Genomic DNA, 14,806 nt, shown 5'->3' on the forward strand with positions numbered 1-14,806 from the left:
TATAAACAATAAATAAATAAACATATTACATAGCGCTGTCCAAACTATTAAATTATTAAAAAATATCTCCTATGCGGTGAGCATTCGCCATTTTTTTGTCACCTTGCCACCCCAAAAAATAGCATAGGACTGTTCTATTATGGGCCGAATGTTTCATAAAATGCATGCAGCTTTTTTTGGTGTTTTTTTTTTTTTTTTGTGCGGTATTGAGTATCGCAATACTTTTTTATGGGGACGAAAGCGAATCAAAATTTTGGTTTCAAAACAACCCTACGCCGATCTGATCGGCGTAGCGTTGTCACGATACCAAAATTTTGATTCAGTTTCGATTTGGCGACTAAAAATTGGATTTGGCTCCTAAATTTTTCAGTTCAGGAGCCAATGGCTACTAGGTATTTTTTTTAGTCTAGAGCACTGATGCTGTGTTTTGAGGGAAAAAAAATAAATCGCTATGAACTTTAAAGTAACATTGGCCACAGCATTTTGATAAGAAATGCTGCTAAAATGGCCTACAAAAAATGGTGCAAAACCGTGTGCGACCCCAGCCTTATGTTACACATCAGATAAAAGGCAGCCAGACACCTTAGTGGGGTTCCAAACTTTTGTTTTAAACTAAGGTATTCTCATGCAGCTAGCAGTCTAAATTAGTTTAGGTTGTCATAGCTCAGTTTAGGGATTTATGTACAAGGTATCCCAGATGTGTTCAGCAACATACATTCTGGGGTTCTCAAATGCAGCACTTCAGCACTTGATAAAGTTATATCCTCACACACACACCTCAGTAGTGGTCCGGGGTCTCCTCCTTAAATCCCTGGCTGTTAGGAGACAGATATACGTGTATAAGCCATGGCTTTAATGAGAGCTTACCCAGTGTTTCCCTTGTATGTTTGGCTTCTGAAAAGTGCCCTTGGTTGTGCCATTCTAACCTGTTTATTGTACCCGCTGTTCACAGTAGTGTTTATGCGATTCTGTAATACAAGAGGGCATATTCAATACGCATATTAAATGTTAACATTATTAGCAGGCTGATTTGATTGGAGCCCTATAAAAGTTGTGTTAAAGGTGTGCCATCCACCGTGTTCACATTCTCTTTCTAACCTATGGATGCAGCAATATTATTTGCTTAAAGGGAGTGTGTCACAGCCCCTCCCCTCTGCACTGAATGGCAGTTATCTGGCAGAATAAAATGTCATATTGCTATTAGGATAATTTCACACTTGCGTTGTGAAGATCCGGCCGAAAGTGCCTGTCGGATCCGGAAATCCGTGTGCAAACGGATTGCATTTGTAGACGGATCTGGATGCGGATCCGTCTAACAAATGCATTGAAACACCGGATCCGTCTCTCCGGTGCCATCCGGAAAAACAAATCCGGTATTTATTTGTTGTGCTTTTTTTAAGGTCGGCGCAGATCGGAAGACCAGATCCGTCAATGCGGCAATTTTAATGCCGGATCCGGCACTAATACATTTCAATAGAAATTAATATCCGGCATTCCGGCAAGTGTTTCGGAATTTTGGACGGAAAAATACCGCAGCATGCTGCAGTATTTTCTCCGTCCAAATACCGTAAGAGGGACTGAACTGATCTATCCTGAACGGATTGCTCTCCATTCAGAATGCATTAGGATTAAACTGATCAGTTTTTTTTCTGGTATTGAGCCCCTAGGACGGAACTCTATACCGGAAAAGAAAAACGCTAGTGTGAAAATACCCTTACTCCTGATAATTAAAAGCTCCACAAAATGTTTGTACTGTTTTCCCAGCCCCTAGTGTTGTCAGCAGTTTAACATGGTCAAAACTGCTGACAGACACTCTGTTAAACTGCATCGAGTTATTAGTAAAGGATAATCTGACATAGATTTATATTATGCTTGTGATATCGAGCTGCCATCTTTCAAATGTTCAGATCTATTTTCAGCCTGCATATCACAATTGGCAAGCCTTTGAACTAACTTTTTGAAGACTGTACTTTTGTAGATGATGAAGATGAGGGGGATGCTGGTGCAGTAAACGTCTTGGAAAAAACATCTTTGCTGATTACACAGTTTCAGGTAAGTTCTCAATGCCTGTCTACTGTTCATGTGTCTTGTGGTGTAATTTAGGGTCCTGAGGAAGGTCCATGTACCTGTAAACAGATCTGTAATCTTTCTTTACAGAGATCCCTTACAAACCAACTGAGCTCTGGAGAAGATGACTTTAACAGCAAGGAAGCTGTGATGCTAGTCAGTATCCTGTCTACATTATATAGGTTCTTGGACACCTCTTCTCAGCAGGTCAGTTTGTATGCAATGAACAGATAGGTCAAATTCAGATGTGGCACATTTTTGTGGATTTTCTGTGGGATTTTGGCAATTTTTGCAATGCAAAGAGTGTAATCCTCTGCAAATCTGCAGCAAAATCTAGTTGTTGAACATGCAAAAACACTGCTTCGTATGAATTTAATATAGAAATTGTGGCTGTGTTGCAGTTTGTACAGATTCTGTCATGGACGGTGAAGATCTGTAAAGACACCGAGCTAGGTAAGAATGGGTTCATATGATAAAAGCAAAATACCTTTTTGGTTAGTGCAAAAAAAGCAAACACAAAAGAGAGGGGCTCATAGGGTGAATAAGTCGGGTGTAACAGCCCCCAAGGAGTTGTATAAATTAATGAAGTGGGCGGGGCCGGAGTGTGACTAAGTGAGTGACGTGCGCTGCCGGCCTGCCCGCTGCGTACATAGTGAGTACTGCAGATAAGCGATTACTGCTATTTTAGCAAAGCAGCACTGCTAGGGGCTGCTGCATACACTTTATATGTGATGGCTGGGCTGCTATAACTGGGGCCCAATGTAATGGGGTCAGATCCCCCCCATAACAGAGTCATCCACAGATCCTCCAATAAGTGTCCTCCACAGATCCCCCTATAACACTGTCTTCCACAGATCCCCCATAACAGTGTCCTCCACAGATCCCCCTTAACAGTGTCCTCCACAGATCCCCCATAACAGTGTCCTCCACAGATCCCCCATAACAGTGTCCTCCACAGATCCCCCATAACAGTGTCCTCCACAGATCCCCCATAACAGTGTCCTCCACAGATCCCCCATAACAGTGTCCTCCACAGATCCCCCATAACAGTGTCCTCCACAGATCCCCCATAACAGTGTCCTCCACAGATCCCCCATAACAGTGTCCTCCACAGATCCCCCATAACAGTGTCCTCCACAGATCCCCCATAACAGTGTCCTCCACAGATCCCCCATAACAGTGCGCCACCCACAGACCTCCCATTAGTTCAAAACCCACCAAAAGCACACAATTTGGTTCAAAATATTTTATTTTCTTAATTTCCTCCACAAAAACCTAGGTGCGTCTTTTTATCAAGTGCGTCTTATAAATCGAAAAATATGGTAATTTTCTTTAATAATCACAGAGGATTCATTAGCACTTACAAGAGATTGCATAAGAGGGCAACTATCCCTACTGGGCCGCTTACCTTAACACAAGCGGTCCACTGGGGAAGGTCGCATACTCACTTTAGTATCAGTTCTTACTGAAATGGCCTTTTTGAGATATTATTAAAAAATAAAAATGATGTAATTATCTCTCTGCAGGATCAAGCAAGGGGGGGGGGGGTTGTTAGGATCTTAAGTAGTGTTCTTTTTTTTTTTGCATTATTTTTGTAACGTCCTTTATCTTTATAATATCAAGTTTCTGTCTATGTAACTTATATTACGCCGACTCGTTGTTACTATAGAGATGGGTCCATTATATTGTTGGGAACTTGATGGATAGACTGACAGGATCTTGTTATTGTATACAAATCTTTATTTTGTTAATAACTTTATTGCTAATCAATAAAAATGATTCAGATATTTTTTTTTTTATATAATCACAGAGGATTTTATAACGCCTTTCTTTCTGAGGTGTCTGGTTTTTATGTATATAAATCTTTACTGCATAATCATAATGTATCTTTCATTGTAATATATTTTCTATTTCAATTCCCCAACATTTTTAATATCTCTACTTGCTGTCGGTGAACAGCTTAAAGGAATTGTCTGGGGTTTTGATATCAATGGCCTATCTTCATTATCTTCCCTGCTTCCAGACTAATCTGATGCATTTTTCTGTGTAAGGGCCAACAGGATGTGAGATTGCAATGCACAGCATGCTGTATATCAGTCCATGTAGTCCTGCCAGTTTGTTTTCTACTGGTCTCGTCCTCTCTTTATATCAGTGCATCATCCATGGTGTGTGTCCATCATATTCAGACATTGATGTGTCTTTCACAGAGGATGTCCAGTTCTGTAAAGGAATCTTGACACTTCTCTTCAGTATGCATTCCTTATACAAGAGCCCAGTAAGTCTGCTTCGTGAGCTCTCTCAGGACATCCACGGACACCTTGGAGATATTGATCAGGTAGGATTGTACTGCGTAACATCAGATTTCTACAAACGTAAGCTGCACGGCCATATCTTCTGATGTCTTCAGCTTGGATATTTCATTAGCAACAAAATAGCATTTCTGTATTTTTAATAGAGGTTGATACTTTAGGTTGACTGCAGCTAAATGTATGTGTGAGATATGGGTAGGGATGAGACCAGCTTGTCCATGCTGTGGGGGCCATGACTGACAGAGACAGATCAAATATTGTTGCATTACATTCGTGAACCAGGCAAGCAGGGCCAGAGAATCATAGATACTGGGGAAGTAATGCTGGTGGCTGTCCCAGACTACAAGTCATACATATTCAGTTAGATTGTCTATGTTTGGTAAATGATTTTGTTGAATCAGCTATGTGAACGGTCACATTCCCACGAGGAGATTGGATTGGATTTTTAGGGTACTTTCACACTTGCGGCAGAGTGATCCGGCAAGCAGTTCAGTCGCTGGAACTGCCTGATGCAGATCTGTCTCACAAATGCATTGCAAGAACGGATCCGTCTGTTCGTTTGTCATATAGACAAACTGATCCGTTTCTAATTCTCTTTCACATTTTTAAAGGTCTGCGCATGCCCAGACCGGAAAGACGGATCCGGCATTGCAGTATTTTTAATGCTGAATCCGGCACTAATACATTTCAATGTAAATGAATACAAGTGTTCCGGAATTCTGGACAGAGATAAAACCGTAGCATGCTGCGGTATTATCTCCGTCCTGAAAAGTCAAAAAGACTGAACTGAAGACATCCTGATGCATGCTGAACAGATTACTCTCCATTCAGAATGCATGGGGATAAAACTGATCAGTTCTTTTCCGGTATTGATCCCCTAGGACGGAACTCTATGCCGGAAAAGAAAAACGCAACTGTGAAAGTACCCTTAGTGTGGATTGTGCACCAAAAATATGCAACAAATTACAGAGCTGTACTAATTAATTCAGCTTTCAAATCCCCGTTCACAAGTAGTGGATTTTTGTGCTGTGGATTTGAGGGCATGCATTTTTTTCTGCCATGTTTGAATTCACTGTAGCATCACTTTGTTAAATGACTAATCATGCTCCCTGATGTGCCGCCATTTTTCTATTATATAACTCTAAATTTATGCTTAGAATGAAGTTGCTTGGCAAAAAAGAAACTTACAGGGGTAGCCGGTTTCAGCAAATAAATTGTATTTCTCGCCCAGTTTCCTTGGGGGACACAGAAGACCTTGGGTATAGCTCATCTCCATAGGAGGCGTGACACTAAGTGAAAGCTGTTAAGCCCCTCCTCCACAGCTATACCCTCAGCCTGGAGAGAGAGACTGCCAGTTTTTTGCTTAGTGTCCAAGAAGGCAAGACACTCCCTGCTCTGCAGGGCTGTTTTCTCCTTGTTTAAATTTTTGATTTTTACTTTTTTCTTTTCTTTTTGTTCCAGATCATCAGGGACAACAGAGACGCACTAGACCTCTCTGTTTCTCCCGGGGTTGAGCTGCGCCAGTGCCGGTCACCCGCACTGCTGCCTCCCCCACAGAAGGCAAGGTGGATCAGGGCAGCCCAGCTCCCCTACATCCCGCCAGCGCAAGGGTCGCCCGCACGCCAAGTCCCTCTTCCAGCGTCCTGCCACTACGGTGCCAGTAGCTGAAGGGGCGACCCTGCTGGAATGGACCGAGGGTGAAGACGGCTATGGTGAGAGATTGGCTTCTCCAGCCCTACGTCCCCCACCTCCCCACCCTGGTCTCCTGCGTGCCTGACCCCCATACTGGGCCTCTGGTCCCCTGCCGGATCTACGCTGGCCCCTGGGGTGCCGCAGAGCGGCAATCTGCTTCTGCCTTCCCCCCCTGCCTGGCTCCATAGGACATGCAGCCAGTGGCTGTCTCCCCTCAGCACGGGCACCTGGTCTCTGGGTCCATCCCCCCCCCCCCCCCCCATCATCTCCTTACCGGAGTGTTGCAGAGGCGGTGAACCCAAGGCCTGAGGTCCGCTCCTGACGGGGGGGACTCTGTGGAGTAAGGCCTCGCCTCCGGCCGGCATTGGTATTCCGGTGCGGCCGGGCGCCGCAAAAATCTTATCCCAGGCTCCGCGGCCTGCTAGGCCGCCATTCCGGGTCCCTGACTCTTCCGGCGGCGGGGTGGGCTCCCGCGGCCGGCAAGCCGCCATTCCGGGCCCCTGACTCTTCCGGCCGGCGGGGTGGGCTCCCGCGGCCGGCTTTGGGCTTGACTTATATGCCCCAGCAGGCCCCGGCCGACCGTCGGTGCCGGTCGGTGGGGCTCCGCAAATTTTGGCCCAGGCTTCGGCCTGCTGGGCCGCAATTCTGACCGGGCCGCGGGGTGGGCACCCACGGCCGGTTTGATGCGCCACTCCGCCACAGGTCCCGGCGGTACATGCCGGGCGCCGCAAATTTAGTCCTCGGCTTCACGGCCTGCTAGGCCGCAAAATTCCGGCCTCTGGTGGAGGGGGCGGGAACTTCTCCAGGCGCAAATTCTTCCCGCCGGGAGGTTCCTCCGCCCCCAGGGGATCGCAGCGCCGCCCTCAAGGCCGGATCCCTGTTAACCCTTTGGGTACAGGCCGGCTCCCAATGGACCTGTATGGTTGGCCCCCCTTTTTCCTGATAATCTGTGCCCCTATATGGTGACCCCCTTTAGCCTCAGAGAGGCTGTGTTTTAAAAAAAAAAAAGAAATTATATATATATATATAATATTAACAGATTTCTTGTGGGCTGCGCAGGACGCTGCAGCCTCAGGTGCTGCATGTCTGCATACCCTCTTTCCACACGCGGCATGGTGTTGCGCTCCCAGCCTGCGTCGCTGTTAGGGCATTTCCCCCTTTTTAGGCGGTTTTCTTGCCCTCTTCCAGGATACGGCGCTGGCCAAGTGCATGCGCCCCTTCCGTAGGCTGCATTCATCATCTCTCCAGTTATGGTGCCTGCCATGTGCATCCCCCCCCTAGGCGGGATACTGCACTCTCCCTGGCTGCCGGCTGGCCATGTGCATGGCCCCCTTTTAGGCGGAATACTGCACCTTCATCGGATACGGTGCTGGCCATGTGCATGACCCCCTTCCATGGGCGGAACGCAGCACTCTCACTGGATTCACTGCCGGCCATGTGCGTGACCCCCTTCTCTAGGCGGAACGCTGCACTCTCGCTGGATTCACTGCCGGCCATGTGCGTGACCCCCTTCTCTAGGCGGAACGCTGCACTCTCACTGGATTCACTGCCGGCCATGTGCGTGACCCCCTTCCATGGGCGGAACGCAGCGCTCTCACTGGATTCGCTGTCGGCCATGTGCGTGACCCCCTTCTCTAGGCGGAACGCTACACTCTCACTGGATCTGTTGCCGATCATGTGCATGACCCCCCCTTTTTAGGCGGAATACTGCACTCTCACCGGATACGGTACTGGCTTGTGCACGACCCCCTTCCATAGGCGGAATGCTGCACTCTCACTGATGTGCTATGATGTACTTATGTACTATGTTACTATGCTGCACTCTCACTGGTTTCGCTGCCGGCCATAGGCATGACCCCCTTCCATAGGCGGTATTCTGCACTCTCATTGGATTCGCTGCCGGCCTTGGGTATGCCTCCTTCCCTCAGGCAGCATACATACATCCCTCTGTCTGTGGTTGTTTTTTCGCAGGTACGTTGCTGGCCATGTGCATGTATCCCATACATGGCGGGGTGCTTGCACTCTCGCTGGACCCGTTGTCGGCCATATGCATGACCCCTCTTCCGTGGGCGGTGTACGCACTCTCGCTGGATTCGCTGCCAGCCATGGGCATGCCTTCCTTCCTTCCTCAGGTGACATACACACATTCTCACTGACTGTGTTTGTCTCTCACCAGTACGTTGCTGGCCATGTGTATGACTCCCATACATGGCGCGGTGCTCGCACTCTCCCTGGATGAGATGCTGGCCATGTGCATTACCCTCCCTTTTTTCTGGGCGGCATGCTACACTCTCACCGGATACATTCTGGCCATGAGAATGGCCCTCTAACATGGGTGGAACGCTTGCACTCCCATTGGATACGGTGCTGGCCTTGTGCGTGACCACCCCTCATTCCATGGGCAGATTTTGTCATGCTCATGAGATTCACGACTGTCCTTGTATGGCTGTGCTGGACTTGTACATGTCCCCCTTCATTGGCAGAGTACTTGCACTCTCGCTAAGTTCAGTGTTGGGTGTATTATTGCACACTCGCTTAATGCTAGGATAACCCTGTGCATGTTCCCCTTTCACTAGGTGGACCTCCTGCGTTCATGCTGAATTATAGGGTATGTCCTGCTTCTCTGAAGTAGGTACGGCCCTAGGCATTACTCCCTTTTGGGACCGGCCTTTGCACTCTTGCGGACTGCAGTTTGCCAGGTACAATTCCCCCTTTCGGGGCGGACTGCTTGCGTTCCATCGCATGCTATACTAGGCTTGTGCATAACTCCCTTTCAGGTTGCACCCACCTTGCAATTCCGTACATGCTGTGGCACTCTGTGGCGAGCCCCCTTCTTTCGCTGAAGTAACCTTTTTGCAGTGAGCGGACGTTCTTGTGCGTTGTTTGGGCTGTGTATGCCTTCTCCTCCTGTAGGTGGGTTGGCCTTCTCACTGCTTACGGGGCTGCTCGTACGTATGCCTCACCTGCTTCCTGCGGCAAACTTTTGTTTTCTTGGGATACGATGCTTGCCGCAAGCCTTGCACTCGTCTCTAAGGAGTTCATTCTGTCCACCTGACCCGGACGGGCTCTACTTGCTCTCTGCTGCACGGAGCTGGGTGGTACTCATTCATTTAGTTGGCCCTTCATCCCAGGGAGTGTTCGTGGTTCCTAGATGCGTGCCCATTCGTCCTTCCGCGGTATTATTTCCCTGCGCTAGTGGTCACATGGTCGAGAGTGCTGTTGTCTGCAGCGCCCCTCGAATTCTTCGTTGGCTCTGGCAGGACTGCGGTTCCCTTGCCTGCTGCAATTTCCTCCTCTTCGGATGCAGTGTGGTATGAATCCTTCCTCTTGGCGCCTCTACGCTTCAGTCTGATCTGCTACCAGGTGCGGGAAGGTCACCCAAATTCTCTTGGGTGCTCGATTACCCAGATCCAGAGGACTTCCGCCTTGGGTTCTTCAGGGTATTCGCCTTCTGCGAGGCGGTGAACCTGGCATCTCACAGTGTAGCAGGGTTCTGCTTTTGAGCTGTCCTATGACTTCCCTGTTGCCCACTCCTCCTTTCGGTTGGAGGGTGTTATGCCGGCCTCTGTCTCGACTACCATTATCTCGCCGTCTCTGTTTGGCTCCCGCTCGGTACAGATCACTCCGATGTGGCTTCTGCCCCGCCAGACTTCAGAGGCTGTTCCTTCACTGTCCTCCCCTTCTGGGGAGAGCATGGTTGTTCATGTGGATGGTTCCGGTGTTCCTTTTGGCCTCGTACTGTCTCCCTTGTTCACACTGGCTGTATTACCTGTGCCTATTTACCGAGGCTACCGCGTTTCTGTCCTCCCACTGAGAGCAGATTGCGTGGTCCATTCTAAGTCAATGGTCCTACTGTAGACTTACCTTCTCGGTAACTTGGGGGGACTACCTTTCGGTCCAGATTGTCCTTTGATCTCCCACACCGGGACTGTAGAACATGGCTACATCAGCATGGACTTTAGCCTGTCTTGTCCTGGCATCTGGCGGATGCTGGGCGGACCCTTTGGTTCCTTTCCGTCTGTCCTTCTGCTCCCCCACTCGGGTGAATAGGGACAACGTTGCTCGGGGGCCGACGGGACCAGTTTTGTCGACCCTTCTGCCCGTGTTACTGGTCTGCGCCTGATCATATTGGGTTTTTCGCCCGCTTGCCAGGCGACTCCAGCGGGTTCGCTACTGTCCGCTCCTGGCTGTGTTTCGTCCAGGATCTGTCGTAAGATTTATGTTTTTTTTGTCTGGGGTTCTGTGGGAAGCTGTGCATTCCCCACTCTGACTTTTCTCTCCCCATGGTTCTGTCTTTTTTTCCAGTCCGGCCTGGGACTGGGATTCCTTTCTTGAGGTGTCAAGTGTCGGCGCTGTTCTTCCTCTTCCAGCGTTCCCCGGCCCTCTGGGCCTGTCAAGACCTTCTTACTCGAAGTGGCTCTTTGGTTCCTCTGTATTGTCCTTCGGTACCGCCCTGGGAACTACATACTGAGCTCTCGGCGCTCCAATCTTGTCCTTGGAGCCGTTACAGAAGTTCTCTCTACCCCGGCTGTCCTGTACGGTTGTGTTTCCGTATCAGTCGTGTCTCTGACGGGTGCCTGAATGGCCCCCTTTTTTTGTCTGAGCCTTCTGTCTTTCCCAGGACAGGGCTGTTCTACATCCCGTTTCTTCCTTCCTTCTGAAGGTGGTGTTTGCCTTTCGCTTCAACACGTCACCGATTTGGACGTTGTTTGGGCCTGGACGTTTTTACTTGGAGATCTCCGACTCTTGTCGACGTTCGGTCTCTTGGGTTTCCTGGAGGCCCGCGCTTAGGGTTAACGGACTCCAGGGTGTTTTTTCCTCCGCGTTATCAGATTGGCTATTGTTGAGGTTACCGCACCGAGGGCAGGATTCTGCCTTGCTGTCACCGAGAGCGATCGGTGCCTCCTGGGCCGGAGGCATTGGGCTTCGGCCATGCATTTGGGCAAGGCGGCCACAGGTCTTCCTTGCACGCCTTACCGAGTTCTACAGGGTGCATACTCTGGCTTTGGCAGATGCTGCCTTGGCCCGCCTGGGTCTGCAGGCGGCGGTTCCTTGATGCCTTCGGGTGCTTCGCCTTGGAGCTGTGGTCCCTCCCCTTTTGGACTGCTTTTGAACGTCCCAAGGTCTTCTGTGTCCCCCAAGGAAACTGGGCGAGAAAACGAGATTTTTGTATAACTTACCAGTAAAATCTCTTTCTCGCTCTTTCCTTGGGGGACACAGCACCCACCCATTCATTGTTTTTTTCTACACGGTTTCCGAGTTTTTTTGTTACCCGTTGGGTAGTTGGCTTGTTGGTTCCTTGTTGGACTTTGCCTTTTCTCACTACTTGGACACGCAACTGGCAGCCTCTCTCTCCAGGCTGAGGGTATAGCTGTGGAGGGGGGGCTTAACAGTTTTCACTTAGTGTCACGCCTCCTATGGAGATGAGCTATACCCAAGGTCTTCTGTGTCCCCCAAGGAAAGAGCGAGAAAGAGATTTTACTGGTAAGTTATACAAAAATCTCGTTTTATTATATATAGATGCATTTTTTTTTTTTAACAAGTTCCTGTCAGCACAATGAACCTTATAAAAAAGAGGCTCTGCCAGCATGATCAACCCTATTAAACCAGACTGCCTAGTAGGGCTCATCATGCTGATTAAAATGATACCTTCCTTTTTGTCTGTATGCTAATATAACAATATAATAGCAAAAACAGGTGCACTCTGCGGTCTTACTAAACCCTCAAACTGATTTTGAAATTGAGAGATTAGCCAACATGTCTTACGGTGTAGGATATGTCTGAGCCCGAGCACCGCGCCAAGGTTTCTCAAGTAGCTCGGGTCCTAAAACTCACCTACCTGAGCCATGTGGGCAATACCAGGGGCCAGTGGGCGAATTACAGGAGCGTGAGGTCAGACTCAGACAACTCACTAGTTACCTCCAGCCAGCAAATCATAAATTACTGCTTAAACTGCTAAAAGTCGCAGGCAGAGTAGTACAGGAGAACTGCAGTGTAAAGGAAGGCAATAGCCTTAGAAGAGTAGTCATGAAATACAATCATCAATAATGTGCAAAACCCAAAAACTGTCATGTTAGCATTTAATAACTAACAAACCCAATCACAGCAGGTCTCCACTAGCACACGCAAGTAAATATAGAAAAACCAAGTAACATATAAAACCAGATTCAAAGCATAGATGGCAAGGCGGATTACTGTATACTGTACATAAAATGTATGGAGGTTAAACCATGCCAGACAATATAACCTCTGTGCTATGCTGTACAATAAACAGTATAACCCCTACACAGTGTAGAGGTATACTGTATATTGTGTGGCACAGTGTAGAGGTATACTGTATATTTATATTGTGTGGCACAGTGTAGGCTATATGTGTATAACATAAACATACTCCACATGAAAACTTACAATTACTTGGCTTGGCCCTTGGGGATCTCGGACGCCACTTCAACACTTTGGCCGGGGGCTCGGCAAAGCTGATGTTGTGCTTTATTTTAATGAGAAAGATTTCATAATAAGGATTTGGAGAAAGGGCAGAGGGATAGCAGAGCAGGGAGAGGCTGGTGCTGCTACTAGGGGGTCATACCATGGGGGAGTAATAAAGCCCACCATAATGCCCCCCCAGTAGAAATAATTCTCCTTATAATGTGCAAAACATACCCCCTTGTAATGCCCCCAGTTGAGCTAATGTTCCCATAATGTGCCAATATAACATAGCCCTTCTCAGTGCCCCCGTAGATGACCCCATAGTGCTCCTCTCCCCCCTTCCCCATAGTACCCACTAATGTGTTTCAGTATAAAATGCCCCTATACAGAGCCCCCCATATAAAATACCCCTTCTTTTTAGCCTCAGTAGATGCCCCTATAGTGCCACCCAATAATGTGCCAGTAAGATGTTCCCCTACAGATGCCCCCAATCATTTGCCAGTAATTAGAGCCCTCATAGATGCCCCCAATCATGTGCCAGTAATAAGAGCCCCCCCACCATGTGCCAGTAGCCAGAGTGCCCCCCTATCATGTGCCAGTAGCCCCCTATCATTTGCCAGTAGCCCCCTATCATGTGCCAGTAGCCCCCTTATGTGCCAGTAGCCCCCCTTATGTGCCAGTAGCCCCCCTTATGTGCCAGTAGCCCCCCTTATGTGCCAGTAGCCCCCCTTATGTGCCAGTAGCCCCCCTTATGTCTGTGCCAGTAGTCCCCCTTATGTCTGTGCCAGTAGTCCCCCTTATGTCTGTGCCAGTAGTCCCCCTTATGTCTGTGCCAGTAGTCCCCCTTATGTCTGTGCCAGTAGCCCCCCTTATGTGCCAGTATTGTAATTTGTACATATATATATATATATATATAAATATATATATATATATAACAACAACTTATACTTACCTTCTCCAGGATGCGATGCAGGCCTCTTCCGGCCTGTGTCCCTCGCTGGCTAAGGCGGCCTTTGATAGGCTGCCGGCCTAGTGCTGGCAGCCTATCAGAGGAACAGGGAGGGGACACACCTTTCCCTCCCCTGCCGCATATGACTATAGAGATGAGTGAGCGCTTCCACGATGGAAGCGCAGCGCTCATCTGCTGTGCCCTGTCGGCGCCCCCCTTCTGACAGCGCCCCGGGCGGCCCCCCGGCCCGCCCGGTCCAAGAAACGGCCTTGCCTCCAGCATGTAGCCATGCTAGCAATGGGAGGAGGGAGGAGTCTGTGAGTCCCACTCAAGACTGGCTGATATGGCCCAGGCCTCGCAGGTGCACCTACATGTAGCCTGTGGATGGAAAACGGGCACATTTGAATTGGAGTTTATACACCTCCATATACAAGCAAACTAACAAGAATAGCGTGGTGTTCAACAGGCAGGATGTGCTCAAACCCACATGCAGTTGTGCATATATATACAGGGGAGCAAATCCTGCACTTGTGGCCCGTTGCTCATGGCGATCCCCAGCAAAAATGCATACAGTGGAGGATGCGCGCAGCGAACCACAAGTACCACAATAGACATCCTACATAAGATAGCAATTATGTGGATGTGGGACCGTAGGACATGTTGGCTAATCTCTCAATTTTAAAATCAGTTTGAGGGTTTAGTAAGACCGCAGAGTGTTTTTGCTATTATATTGTTATATTGATTATCACATCCACATAATTGCTATCTTATGTAGGATGTCTATTGTGGTACTTGTGGTTCGCTGCGGGCATCCTCCACTGTATGCATTTTTGCTGGGGATCGCGATGAGCAACGGGCCACAAGTGCAGGATTTGCTCCCCTGTATATATATATGCACAACTGCATATGGGTTTGAGCACATCCTGCCTGTTTAATACCACGCCATTCTTTTCAGTTTTTCTGTATGCTAAACAGCTGCAGAGATGGCTGCGTTTTTATTTTTATGCAAATTATCTAATGATTTTTTACAAATTAAAAAAATATAAAAATTCAAATCACCCCCCTTTACCCAAAATGACACTTTTTTTTTTTTTTAAAAACACACATCATGGGTATCGCAGAAAACGTGCAAAAACACCCGTACTATTAAAATATAAAAGAATTGATCCTATACAGAAAAAGGTGAAACTAAATAAAGGGTCAAAATGGCCAATTAGCCATTTTTCTGTTCGCTTTTTCTCCCACAATAAAATCTAATAAAAAGTGATCAAATAGTTGTACACACCCCAGAATGGTATTGATGAAAAGTACAGATCGTCCTGAAAAAAATGAGTCCTCATACAGCTCCGCACACATAACTACA

General features: G+C 48.1%; 1 protein-coding gene across 1 annotated transcript in view; it reads left to right on the forward strand.

Moving 5' to 3' along the window:
- The window catches only part of FANCI (FA complementation group I), a 111,587-nt gene that overhangs the window by 75,943 nt on the left and 20,838 nt on the right, over positions 1–14,806 (forward strand). The window contains exons 26-29 of the mRNA XM_040414155.1: positions 1,979–2,052; positions 2,158–2,274; positions 2,469–2,520; positions 4,275–4,402. Of these exons, the coding sequence (XP_040270089.1) occupies positions 1,979–2,052; positions 2,158–2,274; positions 2,469–2,520; positions 4,275–4,402 (371 nt within the window). The remainder of the gene's footprint in view (positions 1–1,978; positions 2,053–2,157; positions 2,275–2,468; positions 2,521–4,274; positions 4,403–14,806) is intronic.

This window comes from Bufo bufo, chromosome 1, assembly GCF_905171765.1.
Source record: "Bufo bufo chromosome 1, aBufBuf1.1, whole genome shotgun sequence".
Classification (NCBI taxonomy): Eukaryota; Metazoa; Chordata; class Amphibia; order Anura; family Bufonidae; genus Bufo; species Bufo bufo.